The sequence below is a fragment of the Lipotes vexillifer genome, unplaced genomic scaffold (assembly GCF_000442215.2).
Source record: "Lipotes vexillifer unplaced genomic scaffold, Lipotes_vexillifer_v1.1 scaffold619, whole genome shotgun sequence".
NCBI classification, from domain to species: Eukaryota; Metazoa; Chordata; class Mammalia; order Artiodactyla; family Lipotidae; genus Lipotes; species Lipotes vexillifer.
The window spans coordinates 1,799,963-1,820,722 of NW_006777082.1; the positions used below are offsets into that span (position 1 = coordinate 1,799,963).

Sequence of the window (20,760 nt, forward strand, 5' to 3'; positions counted from 1 at the left end):
CCCTACATATACACTTACGTTTAAGGAATTTAAATGTTAGCTCTAATTTCCTAGTGGCAATTTTTTCATTGCTTATTGAATCAATATATTTAATATTGTTCTTCATGATAAGTAGAAGAAGCTTCACTTCGTAGGTGTAAAATTTGTATTTTTTACTTGCATTGTATTGTTGAGCTACTCTTGGGGCCATTGATGGAGCAGCCATGACATTGTTACACCGAGATGTTTGAAGATGATTAAACCAAAAGAAAATAAAGTTTATTCTGAAGGGAATGATCTCATTTATGGAAAATTACAAAAGAAAAAAAAAAGAAGGCTGTTTTTTCATCATCTTTAACGAGTGTTTTTGCATTTGATTTTGGGAAAGGGAAATCATTTTATTTTGCTCAGTTAAATTAGAAAAAGCTCTGTCAACCTGGAAAATCCAATGGAGTCAATAAATGAAAGTTTAGATAGAGTATCATTCAACTACCTGAGCACATCACCTCTTCAGATAACTATGATCCCAGGTGAAGTCCACTCTAATGAACTCAAGCCGTTCATGGTTTTAGATTGAGCCTTAATTCCAGAAAGGTCAAAGTAAGGTGCCCTGTTCTCTGTAGTTCGATGATCACTCTAACTAAAGGCTAGTGCTGCTTGTGGGCAAATTGCTAACTGCCCTATGGACCTATGTCTTGAAACAATACTATACTACATCAGAGCTCACTCTCCACATTTTCATTCAAGCTTTGCTGCTTGTAGAAAGAACTGAATATTGCGACCTAGCCCTCCCTCAAATTCACTTACAAACTCCTTTTCCAATTTTTCTCTTTTATTTTCTGTACTCCTATTTTCAGTTGTCCCATTTTTAGGAGAATATTTGGTACATAACAGTAGTAATGAAAACCAGTGTATCTGTACACTTGCTTATACTGACTCCTGGATTCACGTTATCCTCAGGCACTGAAGGAGCAGTGTTCGGGCACTCTGTTGAAACACCTCACATCAGAGCAGAACCTTCCCAAGACCTCAGGTAAGTCCTGGCATTTATACCTGTGTCATTGTTTCCACCACTGATGGTGGTCCTTGATATATAAAGAACTAAAGCAGAAAATATGCTACGTAACTGTATAAAGAATTGACATTCCCTGCCTACATGGTAAATAGATTATTGGATATTTCATTGAGGGCAAGAAAATGTGAGTTATTATTCTGTCCTTCTGTATATTTTTCCTTTACAAACATACAATGGATATAAAATAAACATATCGGACAGGAGGAGTGTGGAAAAAGAAAAGAAAAGGCAGTTATAGAGGATGTTGACTAATAAAAATGGGGATTTCAGAAAATCTGATATAGATAATGAAATATGTGGCACGCATAGGCATAAAGAAAGGGGAGGCAGAGAGTGAGAGAAAGCTATAAATAGTCAGGGAGGCTTAAGTAGAGGGAAATCAGAAACAAATGTAAACAGTGATCAGTAAAAGGCAGAACTTAATTGCCCTGTGATATACTCCTCAATTTAATATTTCCAGTGGAATAAGCTCCATCTGTCAGTTTGAGAGGACAATATTATAAGGTATTCTCCCCAGAATAATCATGGCAATCACTGATAAAAGTTGAAATACTAAAATCTATTAACTTATCCATTGTTCTTAATTCAATAAATATATATTTAATATATACTTTATATATTTTATATAAAATCATACCTATTATAATAACTTGTAATCATTTTGCAAAATATACATTTATCAAAATCATTATGTTGTATACCTTAAACCAATACAATGTTATATCCAGTAAAAAAAGATGTTTCCTCTAATTAATTTCAAATAGGTATCTTTTTATTAACATCTTTATTGGAGTATAATTGCTTTACAATGGTGTGTTAGTTTCTGTTATATAGCAAAGTGAATCAGCTATACATATACATATGTCCCCATATCTCTTCCCTCTTGCATCTCCCTCCCTCCCAGCCTCCCTATCCCAGCCCTCTAGGTGGTCACAAAGCACCGGGGTGATCTCCCTGTGCTGTGTGGCTGCTTCCCACTAGCTATCGGTTTTACATTTGGTAGTGTATATATGTCCATTTGCTATGACATGAAAAAAGACAACCCATATTGATATAAAAAACTAATAAAAATAAAATAAAATAAATAAATTACAGGGCTTCCCTGGTGGTGCAGTGGTTGAGAGTCCGCCTGCCGATGCAGGGGACACGGGTTCGTGCCCCGGTCCGGGAAGATCCCAAATGCCGCGGAGAGGCTGGGCCTGTGAGCCATGGACCCTGGGCCTGCGTGTCCGGAGCCTGTGCTCCGCGGCGGGAGAGGCCACAGCAGTGAGAGGCCCGCGTACCGCAAAAAATAAATAAATAAATTACATATTTAAAATCATTTTTAAAGCTGAATTAAATTATTAACCTGAGAGATAGAGTCTTTGTCTTGAAACACAATAAAATATTATGCAAAATGCCCATTTTATTTCATAAAGAGCAGGCTCAGCCCTTCCTACTTGGATGAGTGGAAAAAATGCTCAAATAAAAATAGAAAAATAAAGTTGAAAAATGCTAATTTAAAAAAAAGTCATACTTTGGACTTCCCTGGTGGTGCAGTGGTTAAGAATCTGCCTGCCAATGCAGGGGACACAGGTTTGAGCCCTGGTCCAGGAAGATCCCACATGCCACGGAGCAACTAAGCCTGTGCGCCACAACTACTGAGCCTGTGCTCTAGAGCTCGCGAGCCACAACTACTGAACCCACGTGCCACAACTACTGAAGCATGCACACCTAGAGCCTGTGCTCCGCAACAAGAGAAGCCACTGCAATGAGAAGCCCACACACCACGAGGAAGAGTAGCCCCTGCTTGCCACAACTAGAGAAAACCCGTGCGCGGCAACAAAGGACCAACGCAGCCAAAAATAAATAAATTTATTTTTAAAAAGTCATACTTTTACAACAGTAAATATTGCAGACCTTTATAGTTCCATGATAAAATTCCTTAAAAAAACTCAGTTTTGGGCTTCCCTGGTGGCGCAGTGGTTGAGAGTCCGCCTGCTGATGCAGGTGAAACAGGTTCGTGCCCCGGTCCGGGAGGATCCCACGTGCCACGGAGCGGCTGGGCCCGTGAGCCATGGCCGCTGAGCCTGCGCGTCCGGAGCCTGTGCTCCGCAACGGGAAAGGCCACAACAGTGAGAGGCCCACGTACCGCATCATGCGATCAGGCATTTTTTGTTGTTGTTTTGTTTTGTTTTTTTGCGGTACGTGGGCCTTTCACTGTTGTGGCCTCTCCCGTTGTGGAGCACAGGCTCCGGATGCGCAGGCCCAGCGGCCATGGCTCACGGGCGCAGCCCCTCCGCGGCATGTGGGATCTTCCCGGACCAGGGCACGAACCCGTGTCCCCTGCATTGGCAGGCGGACTCTCAACCACTGTGCCACCAGGGAAGCCCAATCAGGCATTCTTTAATAAGACAAATATAATAATTATTTACTTTATGCTGAAACCCCAAGGATTTACGAGGTTTGAAGAATATGTGAAAACAGTGTCTCATAGTGTGTTATAGTCTTGATTTATGACTATTCTCATTTAGGACCTCTACCTTTTTGTATAAATTATCTTCTACTTCTTTACTTAACAAGGTTGTGTTGCCACTAGAACGGGATCTATGTCTTCCTTGCTTATCTTTAGTTCAATAACAGCCAGCCACTCTATCTCACACATAATAGTTTTATTATAATTGGTTAATGTGAATTATTGAAACTTAATAAAACTGAATAATGAGGATGCTAAATGCCTGTATATAAGGAATGTGGTATCATTTGTTTTTGTATTACTAAGACACATGACTAACATTGATTCCAACTGTTTTTGAGCTGTGTTTTAACATAGATACCAGAGTTTCATTCAATAAAAACTTTTAATTACTAAGTTCTAAAATAAACTTTTTTTTTTTACTTCTAACATTTTAGTAATTATGTACTCATTTCACAGATTTTCATTATGAAAAGCCTATTGCCAAAGAAGGATAAGAACCAACTGCTATTTTAATTACTTTACTGACATGTCTCAACATTCATAAGAATGAATGAGAATTAAATTATAATTAGTATATCATGTCTCCAGTTTTTATTTTCTAATTAATCATAAATTATTTAAACATTGACCTAAGCGAGGCTTAGCTGCTAGTACTAAAAGCAGATTGGCAGCCCCCAAGATGAGTGGTACTGATCTAAATTCCAAAACAGAAACAGAAGCAAAGCACAGTAATGACGAGGTTATTCAATTATTCATTTGTGTGCTGAAGATTAAAAGCAGTGTCTGAGGAGAACCTTACAAGTCTTGCTGACAATTTTCCTTTCAGGGCAATAAGAAGTACCCTTAGTTGACACCTAAGTCTAATCAACAAGGTGACATCAGTTGACCAAGTAAATATGTAGTTTAGGGAGTAAGAAGCCATGTTGTCTTTGATTTTGCTTTTGTCAAGAATAAAAGACTTTAGAAAGAAACATTTCAAAAAGTTTACTGTAGAGTTTAGGTAATATTTTGGTGTGGAAATGTAGTAGATTGCTATAATTTATTTACTCAACGGCTGTTTGATGAATGCTTACTATGTGCCAAGGTCTGTGATTGTAGTCTTCATGTGCATTTTAACAATACAGGTGTAGATTTTCTTTAATTTTTTTTATATAAGGTGTTATTGTTTTTCGGCAGGGACTTATTTGTTAAAAGACTAAACAACAAATAGTAAGGACATCATGGCACTTTGCCTGAAATAGTCCAAGTATAAATGTTCTTTTTATTTTTTCTTAAATTAATATGTAGTTAATTATAGTTCAATAGGATTTCTGCTGTCTTTGGTGAGAAGTGATAAAATCTATAATGTAATGCCCATTGTCCAAGGATTGTTTGGATCTGAGTTTTATTAACTGCTTCAAGAATAAGGCAAGAATTTAGACTTTGGTTTAGTAAAATGAGTTACTATTTAATGACATAATTGGCATCTTTTCATCATTTCCATTCTTGTATGCATATAATTTAAAACTGAAATGTGACATTTGCGGGTTCCAAATTAATCTCTGGAAACACATAGCTTTGATTTACATAGTTCCCGTGTTCAAGGAAAAGCCACCATTTATTAAATGGTAAGGATTTTTCCCTGAGACAATTTGTCAATAAAGGGGTAAAATACTTTACTGGTATTTTTCCACCTATGAGGAAAAAATGGTAATAAAGTAGTATTTTTCTCCTCCCCACTTCCCTTCCCCAAACCTCTCCTTCTCTCCCCTTTCCCCTCTTCCTTCCCTTTCTTTCCTCCTTCCTTCCTTTTATTCTTTCATTCTATGTATGTGTTTGTATATTAGAGTTTGTAACAAATGTGGGTAATGAGAAGCTTGCCTTCGCTTCCAGTCATGGGAACAGGGAGCAAAAATTGACCTAGGGATTTATTTGATCTAATTTGCAGGAAGAGACCATAAGGGGTGTGCAAGTGGGCAGGAAACAATACAAATGGTGGAAACAAAAACAATGTGATTTGCAGCTGAAAAAAGCTCAGGGTAGCCCGAAGTGATAAGACAGTAAAAGTGGTAAGATAGTAAAAGAATATATGTTCAGGTCACAGTTTGCATTGGATTTTTTTTCTAAAAACACTTTTCTGTGCAATTCTCCATTTATTTCATCCTTGAAATGGCAAATAACAAGTGCCAACTTTGTCTCTGTTACTGTATTAAATATTTAGCAAGAACAAGGCACATGATACTCAAGTTCTGCTTAAGTTTCCATTTAGTAATTGCATCGTGCAACTTAGTTTAAGAGAAGTCTAAATCATTTTCTCAGAATGTTGAGAATTCTGGAAATCTAGGCCACTCATTTTCAAATTTGAAAATTATGTAACACCTTAAAAACAAAATTTTGTTATGGCTTCGGTATCTAAACACCAAAACTAAATTGCTTGGAAAAAATAGGCAGCAGAGTGACTCGAGTTCAACATTAATCCTTCTCTCTACTATAATCCCTGAGTACCCACTATAAAAACTCCTCTGAAATGCACTGCTGTGATTACTATAATGCTATAAAAATGAACACAATTGTTCTTCACTAATTCCAGTGACTAATTGCATAGAAATTCACAAGTTTTGCCAATACATGTGGACTTCATTTTTCAACAGGCCTTTTAGAAAGTATTTTGTAGTAAAATAAATAGTTTAAGTATATGTTGTAAACCCTCCTCAGTGGAAGCTTGAGAATTTCCATGGAGAAGAGAATCAGGGCATCATTTAACTGTTGATACTCTGTTACCAAAAGTCTACTTAGTAGATGGTTCAAGAAGAAAATCCAGGTTTAGTCTGATTCGAGTTCCAAGATCTGAGCCCAGGACATTCTGGAGGGATTCTAGGCTGATTTGAGAAGTGGAGGGTATCTGGAGAAAACCAGTCCAACCAAAAACTGGCATTGTAAACTATATAAATTATTTTTCTTTATGATTTCTAGGCTTTAGTCTTGTTTCAAAGGTTTCCCTTTTCTAGAGTTGGATATTTCCTGGGTTTTTCTTCTAATTTTGTTGTTTATTTTGTACACTAGGTCATTTCTTAGTTCTATATTTTGAGTAAATAAAATGGGAAATTATGTTCTGAATGTTATTCCAATTTTCTATTGAAAATTACAGTCTATAATTTATTAGTTTTTATATTTTGAATAGATAAAACTGGAAATTATTCTTTCAGAGCATGTTAAGGATCTAATGTTATTTCTTTGGTATGGATAGTCAATTTATTAAGCATCATTTATTAAATAACCTCATATTTTCCACCCCAAAATGATTGCTACAACTTGTCAAATATTAACTTCTCATAAATACTTGCCATCTGTTTTAGATTGTATTGTGTTTCATTGACCAAATTTCCATTTCTAATTTTGATATCATTTTTTAATTAAAATACCTTTATATTAAGTTCTAATTTTAAAAGGGAAATCTCCTACTGTATCTTCATTTAACAAATCTGGTAACTGTCACACATATTTTTCCCCTCAAAACATAAAGTTTTAAGTTTCAAGAGACTCTACTGAGATTCTTATTGGAATTTTATTACATATATTTATTATTTTTGATATATTGGAATTTTCATGATATGGAAGCATAAATATGAGCTTATTTTTATCCAGGAATACCTCAAACTCTTGAATTTTCAGGTAAAGTAAAGATTATCAGATGTCCTTTCTAGGTATCCCTTTCGTGGAAATAATTGTAAAATACAGACTGCATAATATAGCATTTATATTAATATAGTGATTTAACAACAGGAATTACATATTTTTATAGTATCCCTGTATGTCTTTAATATCTTTATTGCATTGTAATACAGTCAATAACAGTCAAATATTAGCATCAATTAACAGTTTTCCTATTTATATTTTCATAGTATACAGTTCTACAAATTTTACCAAAAAAAAACAAAAGATAATCCTGTAAAATCTGTGACCACACTTTCTTTCCTGACATCGTATTATGAAAATTCTCAAACATACTACATGTTGAGAGTATCTTATAGAAAGCACCTATATAACCCCCAGCTAGATTCTCCTAGTATCATTTTTCTATATGTCTTAAATTATGTATACATTTCCACTGTCCATCCACCAGTATATCTTAATTTTTATGCATTCGAACATAAATTGTATAAATCTGTACACTTTTCCTGATCACTTCAGCATGTACATCATTAGTATCCAAGATCACTTACAGTTTCTTTCCTTTTGTTGTAAAATAATTATGCAATGACATTCACAAAGCCTAAATGCATATTTGCTGGGTTTTGAAAAATGCATACACCTGTGTAATCCAAATTCTTGTCAAGATATAAAGCATTATCATCACTCAAGAAAGTTCCCTCATTTCCTCCCTGGTAAATCCCCACCACTACCCACCAGAAGCAAACTACGCTCATTTTTTTTTACCCTGTATTAGATTAGGCTGACTTAGTACTAATATAAATTGATCATACAAGATGTACTTCTTTGTAAGATTTATTTCATTCCACATAAAGTTTTTGAGAGCCATTCATGATGTTGTCTGTATCAATAGTTCCTTCTGCTTTATTGCTGATCCATTATACGAACATACAATATTTTATCTATGCATTTTTGTAATTGAAAGATGCTTGGGATGTATCTGGCTATGTTAAGTTTTATATAAAGATGCCAAAGCTTTCCAAAGTGGTTGTATCATTTTACTCTTTTGTCGATGAAAATTCAGTTAACAAGTTAAGAAGAATTAATGAAAGGGAATTTTATTCAAGCCAAATTGAGGATTATAATCCAGGAGACAGACTCTCAGAAGCCCTGAGAACTGTTCCACCTGCCAGAAGTGGAAAGCACAGTCATGTACATTTTCGAGACAAAGGATCATACATCAAAATGGCATACTGGTATTTTACATAAAGTTCACTGAAGATTCACAGTCCAGGTAAGCATAAGCATCGTACAAAGGGAACAACAAGTCATTATGACCCCCTACAGATTTGGGAAAGAATGCTATTCTTTTAAGAAGTTGCATAGCTAGTGTCAGAAGAAAGGAAAAAAGAAGACCTTTCTGTTGAACAGGCAGGCATTCCCACCTTTGAGGCGCTCTGGTTAATGTTTAATGGAGATGCACACTGCACATTAGGGACAGAGGGAAGAGGACCAAACTAAGAGAGAGAATTTTATTTTTAAATTTTCTTGTCCTTCCTTAAAATGGCTTTTAGTGTATTATTATAAATATATGGCTAACACACTAATAAAGAACAGATCTAATGATGTTCTGCAATGATTAAAATATTTTATGTTTAAGGTGCACTGTAATTTTATTTATTAGGTAACTGAGCCCCAGTGAGGTTAACTGGATTTAAAATTTCTAGTAGAACTCGTGTAGAAACTATGAGCTTATTATTCAAAGTCCTATGTTTAATTCTTTCATTAGACTGATGTAACTCTTGCACATAATAATTCTCAGTGAGTTTATACCTGAATTTTCCAGACTGCTTCTGGGAAATAACTTTCATTACTTCATAGTATGCAGCAACACTTTTAATACATATAGGAAATACTTTTTCTATATCCTGCAGTTTATAATATAGCCTCTAGAAGTACCCAGCTTCTAGTAAGAGCCTGGGAAAATATTATTTATAAAATAGTCAATGAAATATATTATCACACCATCATCAAATCCTTTTGATAAATTGGGATAACTGGTAACATGATGTCTACTTTTTATTTTATATATTTTAAGTTTTGTGTCTACATCTACTTTTTCTATAATGTTCTTTGGATAGTTAATATCATGATCGTATGCTTACCTGATTTCAAAACCTTTTAAAAGTGGCGCATTGGGCTTAAATGCAAATATTACTTTCTTATTGTCAGAATTCATGGAGTTTAACACTTGCAGTTTGGATGGAAATATAGAACAAAATTTGCACACCGCTTGTGAAAAATGTGTTTTTTCCTTATTCACCAAGTGATAGACCTAGAGACAATGGGCAGTTCTAGGTAGGTAATGTGTGTAAATGTAATATTTAAATGTAAGTATACATGTAATTGTGAATATTGATATTGGATGATTCAGGTTAATACATGCATCTGTAAATGCTCACACTGAATTTATGCTATTCACAGTAGTGTTAATTTGAAGATTTTAGGTCTCCATATACGTTGTAGTCCTGCTATGAAAGTTTTGCTGCCCAAAATTTAGTTTATTTGCTTATGCTAAATAGTCAGGCAAGCTTGTAAAAATTAGTTTGCAGCTTACTTTAATTTTCATGTTCATAAGAAATGTTTGAATACCACAACATGTTCCTTTGAAAATAGAATTATGAAATCCTCCAAATGATCTAATAAATTTTTATTATATACTCTATCTGCACGCCCTCCATAATTAAAGTTCCTAGTGTATATTACTTATCCGAGTGATGGATACTATGTAAAACAGTGCTACTTTTAATAAAACTTCTATCATTTCTTAATGATCACTACTTTTAATTTTATCAAGATTAGCAAAGCACACAGTTGAAGCCTGTTTAATTCAAAGTCTTAATGACTTTCAGTCTTTCTCACTTTCAGAACTTGAAGGATTTAGCAATACTGCAAAATTGCCATGTTTTTTATGTACCCCTTGATAAGTTATATATATATATGTACTCCTTGATAAGTTTTATTTATATATTATATATATCATATAACATGTTTTATGTACCCCTTTACCCCTTGATAGGTTTTATATATATATATATATATATATATATATATATATATGGCAGGTATATATTGTCTTAGGGCACAAAATTATCTGTAGAAGAAATGAAAATATTCCTCTAAAACTTTAATTTACATGTATGGTCTCCATTGTACTCACTATCAGAAACTAAGCCCCAGTCTATTCACTTCTCTTCTTTCTCCCTGGGATTGCATCGTTATACCAAGACGCTTACACTGCCTAAGCATTTGGGGTGACATTTGGTCCTTGGTAGCCTCATGATCCAACTGGCATTTGCCAAGATGTTCTTCTTCTTACTGTCACTTAGTCCTCAGTCACTGCAGGTCACCACTCTTTTCTCCTTTGAGGATCTTGTGGTCTCTTGTCCTCAGTTATCCTGAAATATCACTCTCTCCTCAGACCTTTAACACCTAAAGAATAAAGGTCCCACAACCTAGGACTTGACCTCAGGTAGCAGAACACAGAGAGCCATTCAAGACCAATTCTGTTTATTTCTCTGCAAATCTTCTCTAGCCTGTGAATCAAGAAAACAGTTCCTCCAACTCATGAAATAAACAACAAGGTCTTACTGATGTTGGTTTTCTTCTCTGTTTTTGTTTATGTGCTGAATCATTTTCAACACAATAAATGGCTAGGGTTTTTTTTCAACTCAAAATGTCTGTAACATTAGGAAACACAAAATATCTTTAACAGCTTCTGTGCTCTGTCGTCCACCATTTTTGGCAAAGGATAGTGTTTAGTGAATGGGGAATGGCAAAGGAAGCAAGGAAATGGGACAGGGAGGAAATCCCATACATTTCAAACTACTATCCCACTACATAGCTATTTCCCTTAATCAGTTTAAGAGATTCCTTACAATCCTATAAGAAAACATTATAATTGTCAATTTTAGAGATGATAAGACTGAAATTTATTGCTGCTGGCTCACTTTCCTGAACCCAGGTCTAGCCAGTTCTCCATCTTCACTGCCTCTTTGAATAGGGATCCTCTAAGTCAATGCTAGCAAAACACTCTATAGCAAGACTGGCAATGGGTACCTAAGGTCTAAAATGAAGATGAAGACAATTAAGATTTTTTAATTAAATAATTAGTAAGGATGAGAATCGAAAAACTCAAAAGCCCAGAAGTACTTACTATATTTTAATGCTCTAGCAGAAATAGGGTAAAAATATAGTACAAAAAATGTTCACACGTATTACAGATATTTTACTGTCAAATATATAAGTATCCCAACCCCTTATCCTTGGAAACAAACTACACCAAATCAATTATTTGATAAAATAAGCGTGTTTTTCCTCCCACTTACAAGTTGTGTTTCCTTCAATGTCAGATTCATAATGTTTCACAACATTAATTCATGTTAATTAAGTTCTTATCTGACTTTTGATTGAGTGGTTCAGTCATACCCAAACTTATGTAATTACATTTAAAGTTATAGAAATGGTCTATAACAAGTGGAAATAGAAATGGTCACAGATACATTATTCAAGATGGTGAATATTTGGGGGTGTATCAGAGGACATCACTTATAAATATATATTTAAACATTCAGATTTTGAAATTTAGATACTCTGTGCAAAGTATAAGGATTATGAATGAAAAAATTATGGGTGATTCTTTTTGAAGTTTTCAAATGTTCTGTGAAAACGTATAATTTGTGTTTTAAAAAAACACCGAACAGGGCTTCCCTGGTGGCGCAGTGGTTGAGAGTCCGCCTGCCGATGCAGGGGACGCGGGTTCGTGCCCCGGTCCGGGAAGATCCCACGTGCCGCGGAGCGGCTGGGCCCGTGAGCCGTGGCCGCTGGGCCTGCGCGTCCGGAGCCTGTGCTCCGCAACGGGAGAGGCCACAACAGTGAGAGGCCCGCGTACCGCAAAAAACAAACAAACAAACAAACAAAAACACCGAACAGACATTTCTTTAAAATATATATATTCAAAACCTCACCCTCCAGGGATTTTATGAAGGTATCCAAAAGGCCTGTAGGGATGAATGTTTCAAAGTTGCTTTAGTGAGTGAAAAAAATTTTTAAGTGTTGAAATCACTTCTTCAAAATGCTGGCTGTAGTCCTTCAATATCACTTTCAAGTGTTTAATTTCAACTTTACTACTGAGAGAGAGGGCTGATCTTCAGTGCTCAAACTATTTGGTGTGGTTCTGTCTGAAAAACCACACTGGGACTGTAGCCTCAAAGGAGACCTGTTGCTCTGGATGATGGTGAATGTGAGCCTGAAGGGACTCTTGTCCTGAAGTCCCGAGGTCACGAGGAACACAGGCAGTTACAGCCCCAGAGCAAGCTATTATCCAAAACGATCAACTCCAGGATAAGATCTCTTATCACACCAAGTGCTTTTTTTTTTTTTTAACATCTTTATTGGGGTATAATTGCTTTACAATGGTGTGTAATTTCTGCTTTATAACAAAGTGAATCAGTTATACATATACATATGTTCCCATATCTCTTCCCTCTTGCGTCTCCCTCCCTCCCACCCTCCCTATCCCACCCCTCCAGGCGGTCACAAAGCACCGAGCCATATCCCTGTGCCATGCGGCTGCTTCCCACTAGCTATCTACCTTACGTTTGTTAGTGTATATATGTCCATGCCTCTCTCTTGCCCTGTCACAGCTCAGTCATAAAAAGAAACGAAATTGAGCTATTTGTAATGAGGTGGATAGACCTAGAGTCTGTCATACAGAGTGAAGTAAGTCAGAAAGAGAAAGACAAATACCGTATGCTAACACATATGCATGGAATTTAAGGAAAAAAATGTCATGAAGAACCTAGGGGTAAGACAGGAATAAAGACCAAGTGCTTTTTACGACTATATTCTTGTTTCTGTATTTTGCCTTCCTTTGCTCTTTCTCTAGGTTTATATTTGGAGATAATTTTGAAAATGCCTCCCAACTATCTTTTTTGCAGGCACAGCTATCTAAAACACTTGTGTATCACCCCTCATTTAATTTTTCTTTCTCAGACTAATGTCATTCATTCTGTGGACATTTTCTTGGGCCGGTAGAGGTCAGGTGATGTAGGAAATATCTTACATCTTCATTTTAATTAATGTCTAGAAGTGTAAAAAGTCCCTTGAGAATTTTTTAGTTTACAGAATTTTGACTGGGCACATTTGGAAGTTTGCAATATTAATGATTTTCATTAAAACTCTCATCTTTGCAAGGAAAGGACTCTTTACTGAGGGATACTTACATGCTAACTTTTCTAGAAATTTATTTCTTAAGACTCCATCATTAATATTGAAAATGTGTAAAAGAGTTAAGCTAGTAAACTACCACGACCTACTTTTCATGTGCATTGTGAAGGGAAACAACACAAGAAACTGTTACTAAATCATTATAAAAGTGAGAGTAAATAATTGATGCTCACAAATGAAGAAAGAGCCAAAAAATAGACAAAGCAATCAAAAATCTTTCTAAAACTCATTTTAGCATTTTTTTATTTTTGGAAATGACAAGGATTTGTATGTATGCCTGCCTGTTTGTTTTAGTTGACTAACATTATCTTTGAGTCCAATGAAAACTTTTTTTCTTATCAGTATTAAGGTGTTTGTTTGTTTGTTTGTTTAAGGCTTGAATCACCAACCAGGTCCTTGATAATGGAAGCTCCCCGGGGGGTCCAGGTGAGTGCCGCAGCTGGAGACTTCAAGGCTGCCTGCAGGAAGGAGCTCCATTTGCAGTCCACAGAGGGGGAGGTGAGTTCTGAGGTGTGGACACTGGCCTTTTACTGCAGAGTGTGCTTCTTCTCAAATTATACGCATATGATTCCAGGAGAAACATAAGGAGCTACTTCATAAGAGGGCTCAAATTATGAACATATTAACACTTCTTAAATATGAAACTGGGTAAACCTAATGTTATTTTCATAAGTCAAAGCTCCATTTATTTTCTACTGAAAGATATTCATTCATAAGTCATTTACACGTGGGGCATCTAAGTTCCTGCAGTTTCAAAAATCGACAGATGAATGGACTGAATATCCAGGTAATACCCAGAATGAAGGCAGTCGTTGCTGTCTTGGTTCCATTTCTTCAAAAAGTTTTTCCAAAAAGTGCTTTGAAAGTTTGTGTGTTTGTCTCAGTAGAAATAGTACCTATATTTTTCTAAAAGGGAAACAAAAAGCAAAAGTTTATTTTGCTATTTCACTCAGTTATTTCCTAGATGAGATACATGCTGTTTTGCTTCCTTGTTGCTTTATTTCACGGAAGAGTCTGTTTAAACTCTGTTGTCCTCATTCCTTTAAAGATCCTCTTTCTCTTACTGCCTGATTTAAAGAACCCTTTGTCTTTGGGCTTCCATTCTTTCACTGGAATGTGATAGGCAGGTATTTATTTTGTCTCCTTTACTTGATGTATATATTGTGACTATTGTGTCTGCAGAATCACATTTTTGTCCATTCTGGAAATTCCTCAACATTACGTCTTCAGATATTCCCTCTCCCCCTTTTCTCTATGGCCTTTTTCAGACTCTCTGAAGAAATGTTATGTCTTTTCATTCCCTTACCTTCCAGATCTCTTAGCCTCTCCTTCCTCATTTCTATTTCTTTATTGCCCTATGCCTCACTCTGCCTATTTATTCAGATCTACATGCCAGGTTCCTCCTCAGTATCTAATCCCTTCTTCAATCCCTACATTGGGCTTTTAATTTCAGTAATTTTGTTATTCATTTCTAGGATTCTCATCTGTTGCTTTTTTTCAAATCTGCCTGGACATCTTGGTAGTTGCTCTCGCTTGCTTGTTTGTTTTTAATTCTACCTTCATTATTTCAAAGCCTTATGCATAATACGTATTCGATTCTGTATATTTTTACCACAATTCCCAAAGTCCTTGAAGGTCTAAATCTGTTGTGCTGCTGTTTCCACCAATTAATTCCCTTAATATTTTCTTCCTTCGTGTGCTTATTTATTTTTTTAATGAGTTTATAAAGGTCAAACTGAGAAGAAAAAGCTTGGAAGGATGATTTGAGAGTGACGCTCTGGAGCATCTCGGACCTCTTCAGATGTAAATATGAGGGCAGACATTAACAGAATCAAAAAGAGGATGTTCCTTTCTTACCTTTATACCAGTATCTCAGTTATTGATTCAAGATAAATTTGTATTACACATTTGGATTCCTTTTTATAAACAAACTTATTGCCAGGGTCATTAGCATCTTATCTGATATTGCAGCTTAAATAATCTAGAAATATGTTTTATAGTATTGAAAACATATATCCATATTACCTTTCACGATTCCTTCCTACTACAATTGCAGACTACAATACTTAGTCTACCACAGCAAGAGAGAAATCTTTCTTAAATATCTCACATCTTTTTTAAAGCATTTTTATCATGCTAATCATTTCATTCAAATTATTCATAATGAATCATCTCATAATAAATATTGATGGTTATTAATCTCCATTCTGCTTCTATTTATGCTCCACTTTACTTATGTTCTTTTATTCAAAGTATCAGCAGAATCCTTGAATTCAATTACAGATTAGCATTTAATTATGAATTGAGTAGTATTATGCTGTAAATAAGTCACAGCCAAAAGCTTTCAGCTGTGGCCATTTTTTATATTAATAAAATAAATATACGGAAAAGCACAGCACTTTCTATTAGAATGAAATAGCATGTAATTTTTCTAGGAAGAAGTATGAAATGATATAAAATCTTTCTCTTTGCTTCATTGACTATGCCACAGAAAGGCAGATCCACCAATTATTAAATAATACAGAAAAATATAAAGTCCCTACTCTTAGGTAGTGTTTAAATTAATTAAGATCAGGGCAAACATGGTGTTGAGGTAACCAAAATAAGTAAGAATGAAATTGCACACAAAGTTCTGCACTGCAGAAGTTTCATTCATTTCAGACACCGTATTGCAAGGAATTTCAAATTCAGCTCTGAAAACAACATGAATGACAATTGTAGGTAAAACATGGAAAGTTATAATAGCATATGCAATGCAATAACTTAATAACATATGTTACAAGATGACACAAATTTTCAATCTTGCAAACTGATTAAATGTTCTACTACAGGGATAGGTCTGATTTCAACAGGTAAGAATGGAATAAATGGATTCTTGGTAGAGAAAAGACAATGGGCTGTGACTTAAAAGCTCAGGGGTGTCATTCCGAGTACCAGGAAGAGTTTCACAGCAAATGGATTATATGGTTTATAGGGTGATCTGGAACAGAAATATCAATTTTGGAAGTTGGAGACTGAGCAGTGTCATAGTAAGTGCCTTAAGCAGAGGTATGAGGGAGTCCATCCAAGCTGCAGAAGCCTGGGAAAGCTGAGCAACGTGGGGTTGGAAAGAATCAATATACAACACACCCCTTTTTATCTCATAACTTAGTTTTCTGTCTCAAACCAAGAAAATATTTTTTCCCCTTTCTTTTCTTTTTCTTTCTATTTATTTATTCATTTATTATTAGTTTTTTTTTTTGTGGTACGTGGGCCTCTCACTCTTGTGGCCTCTCCTGTTGCAGAGCACAGGCTCCGGATGCGCAGGCTCAGCAGCCACGGCTCACGGGCCTAGCCGCTCTGCGGCATGTGGGATCTTTCCAGACCGGGGCACGAACCCGAGTCCCCTGCATCGGCAGGCGGACTCTCAACAATTGCGCCACCAGGGAAGCCCTCTTTTTGTTTTTTAAATGTAAAGCCATCATTTATTCAATCTTTCGTCCTTCTATGGATGGATGTTATATCTGTGAGGCTAACTTTCAAAATTCAGAATTTTATTTATATTCCTTCTTTTTCTTTATCCTTTCCTTGTTCCTTTATTATTTCTTCTTTAATTTTATATTATTATTGAGGTAAAAGTGGTATATAACACTGTGTAAGTTTCAGGTGTACAGCATTATAATTTCACATCTGTTTATACTACAAAGTGATCACCACCAAAGTTCTAGTTATCATCCATCCCCATATAATTAACCCCCTTTTTCTCTTTTTAAAGACCCCATTCATTTTAATTTACCTATTAATAAAAATCTACCTCCCATATATGGGTGAAGCTACAATGTGGATCTCAGAAGGTGATGGAATTAAGTATTGCCACATAGCCAAATATGATCAAGAGTCACCCGTAAATGGATAGGAGAGCTGGAGGGCACAGCTATAGCTAAACTGAAGCAGGCCACATACCATAAGATTCAAGGCTAACTCCATTGATAAGGCCACCACAGCTGGGCTTGCTTTCTGAGGCTGCCACCTGCATGTCCTACCTGTATAAAAACAGCTACTATCCACATTTATTCAGTCAGGCTACACCAACGGAAAGGCAATCAGTTCCAAACTATAAAACCCAGCGATGTGGCCTGGTGTCAGCAAGCCTCTGAAACCCACCAGGGCTTGCCAGTAACACTTGCATCTGTGCTTACTAAGAAATGAACCACTGACAATATCTTACAGTCATTTGATTAATCCTACATGAGCCTCCTTATCCACATGTTCTTTAGCTTTCCATGTTCCATTCTTTATTGTCTATGTCACAAGGTTTCTTGGACAAAACACCAGCTTCTAACACTTTTTCAGCATGAACTAACCTCCACATATGCAGACCTAAACCCCACAGTCCCAGAGCTTGTCTTTATAATACGTTTGGCATTGGCGAAGCTTGAGAATATCTACTCTCTGCAAGCATGCCAACTCCTCAGCAGAAGGGAAGAAAGGGGGATATGCTGTGCAAGCCCAGTTCCTCTGTCAAACTCAACCAGTAAGAGGAATCATCCCTCCTCCCCCGTGGAGAAGTGAGTGAAAGAACCCACAGGGTGTAGCAGTTGGTATTACACTCATTGATGTCCCTCATCATGGAAACACAGAGCAGGAAGAAATGAGGCCCAGCATTTATACCCCAAAAATACGTTGTCATTTTTTTTTACTTAGTTTTGTGCACTTTTAACTTTTGAATCAGAAAGATAGAAATTCATCTTAAAAAAAATAGAAGTCCTTTCTCTTTGCTTTCCTGTCACTTAATGTGGAAGAAATTATGAAGTAATAAATTTCAACATTCGATACCTACAAACAAAAACTTTAATTATTCTTTCTTAACTTTGAATACTGTTGGTAAATGCAATCATTTTTATTTCATAATGTATCCATTTATTCAACAACTATTTGTATTACATGGAAGCTGTACATGCAGGGTCAAGCACTGTTAAGTTATAAAAAATTCAGACTTAATTCTACCTTCAAGAAGGACATAGTTTATTAGGGAAAGTAGTATATCAATATGACTATAAAATAAGCTACCAAGTGATGAGCAAAATAAGATATTAATAATAAACTGCTACAGGAGAACCAAATAAGAAGAGTCTTTCCATCTTGGGGCACTAGGGAAAGGTCCATGGAGGATGAAGCAGATGAACTGGGCTTTGGTGGAGGGTGAGAATTGTACCCTAGAGGAGAGAGACATGTACAAGGTGAAGGAAAAGCATTACTTCATGCAACTTGTACTGGCACAATTCTATGCACTGTTCTATAGTCTTGAACCAATGACAGGCCCTGCCCTCATAGATATTACTTGCAAGTAAGAGAAATAAACAATAAATGAACAAATATACAATATACAATTGTGAACAAATACACAATATAATGTTTACTACAGAGTAAAGTAAAGCTGGTAAGGAGAGATTAATGGATTTGTGTTACTTTAATAGGGTGGTTAGGAAAGTCCTCTTTTAGAGTGTGAACTTTTAGTAGAGATCCGGACAAATATGCTCACATCTAAAATTAAAATTAATCTAAAGTATACATGTCTATGGTATAGGAATTCTTTTTTCTGGCTTATTCTTAGTGTGCCATAGATTCCTATATTTCAAAAAAATTTACAGCATAAAAAGGCAAACAGGGGAAATCTCCCTCCTACCTCTGTTCTCTAACCACCCTGTTAATATCTATCCCCACTTGTAAATATTTGGAGAAAAGTTTTTCAGGCTAGGAAAATGAGGAGTTAAAAAGCCCTGAGGCCAGGGTTGTTTTGGTGTGTTTGAGAAAATGTGAGAGTTCGTGCAAGAAGAATTGTAGGAAGTGATGTTAGAGAGATAGGCCAGATCATACAGGGCTTGTGAGCCGTGGAAAGGAATCAAGATTCATTTCAAGCATGGTGGGAGGCCGTTAGAGAAACTTGAGCACTGGTAGGACATGATTTGGTTTGCATTTCTTAGAAGTTCACTCCAACAGCATGTACAATAGACTGTAAGAGGACAAGAGTGGCCACTGGGAGGCCAATTAGGGGGCTATTGCAAGGGTCTTAGTAAGAAATGATTAGGACTAAGGTGAGAGCAAATGTGTAGAAAATGGAATATTCTCTGGTTCTCTTGTCAATTTAGAAATGCCTTTAGGCCGTAATTAGCTATATAACAATAGAATCAAGACATAGCTAGAGAGAGTTTGTTTCTTTGCTCATTCAAATTCATGATCCAATTTTCCTTTCTTTGTACCGTTCCCCATGCATGTCAAAACCATATGATCTCTGGCCCTGAAAGTGTTGTGTCCATGATTTGGAGTAAATGAAGTAATTTTGCAAGTTAGAAGATTTAGCAACATGGGTGTTAAGTACAGGTCATATATTTCATGGAGTCTTCAAACCTGATTATATCTAATAGTTATGTTATGTACTATGCACATTATCTACTTGGTGTAGATTGGGAGTCAACGTGACTTTATGAGTATTTAAAAAAAAATTAAACCAGAGAGTAAAATTTTTTTAATTAATTGCCCATCACTTCACTAATGGCATCTCCATAAACATCCTTATTTCTCTGTATATTCTTTAGACTGGCATGTTTAAGTTAAATTAACTGACAGTCAGAAGCATTCATTTTCTGTGGTGTCTGAATAACCGGGTTGGCCCCTTAAGCAGATTATACAATCCCGCTTTTCATTTCGAGGGGGCATTCTCTCAGAATGTACTGTGTCTCAAAGGCTCAGGTAGCCGCAGAGCGTTTGGGCTGTACCGTAGCAACGCAATTTGTTGGTTCAACAAGGTTTGGCAGCTAAACCAACAAAATTGTTCGTCCTGTGGTCTTTCTTATTAGACCATGCTGTAAAATAAAGCCCTTAAGAATATAGGATGCTAAAAGGAATTAAAATGCAATTTCTTTCCCCCTAGATATTTTTGAATGCGGATACAATCCGGCTGGGAAACCTGCCAACCGGCTCTCCTTCCTCTTCTTCACCCAGCCCCTCCCACTCTCGGCAGACAGTGCACGAACTGTGTGTCTGCCCCAACGGCAAACTGTACCTGTCTCCAGCTGGGGCCGGGTCTACCTGTCAGTCCAGTAGCAACATCTGCTTGTGGAGCTGAACTGACTGATTTCTCCTCACACCAGAATAGCCTTTTGTTCCCGTGCGTCTCCTTCACAGTTCTGCTCCGTTTCCCTCGTGATCAGTCCAGAGCTTCTCCAAATGGTCCACAGAGCAACTCCTTCCAGTGTAAGCAGGGATTCGCACCACCTTCTCTCGTGATTTTCTGTACTGCTCAACACGGAGAGTGTGAGTGACAGAACAGTGGAAAAACCATCTTCAGCAG

The 20,760-nt window shown here is 36.3% G+C and overlaps 1 protein-coding gene across 1 annotated transcript in view; it reads left to right on the forward strand.

Annotated features, from left to right (window-relative positions):
- SGCZ (sarcoglycan zeta) overlaps nucleotides 1-20,609 on the forward strand; it is a 921,190-nt gene extending 900,581 nt beyond the window's left edge. Inside the window, exons 6-8 of the mRNA XM_007450764.1 lie at nucleotides 940-1,012; nucleotides 13,805-13,928; nucleotides 20,341-20,609. Of these exons, the coding sequence (XP_007450826.1) occupies nucleotides 940-1,012; nucleotides 13,805-13,928; nucleotides 20,341-20,535 (392 nt within the window). The 3' untranslated portion in view covers nucleotides 20,536-20,609. The remainder of the gene's footprint in view (nucleotides 1-939; nucleotides 1,013-13,804; nucleotides 13,929-20,340) is intronic.
- Nucleotides 20,610-20,760: the final 151 nt, after the last annotated feature.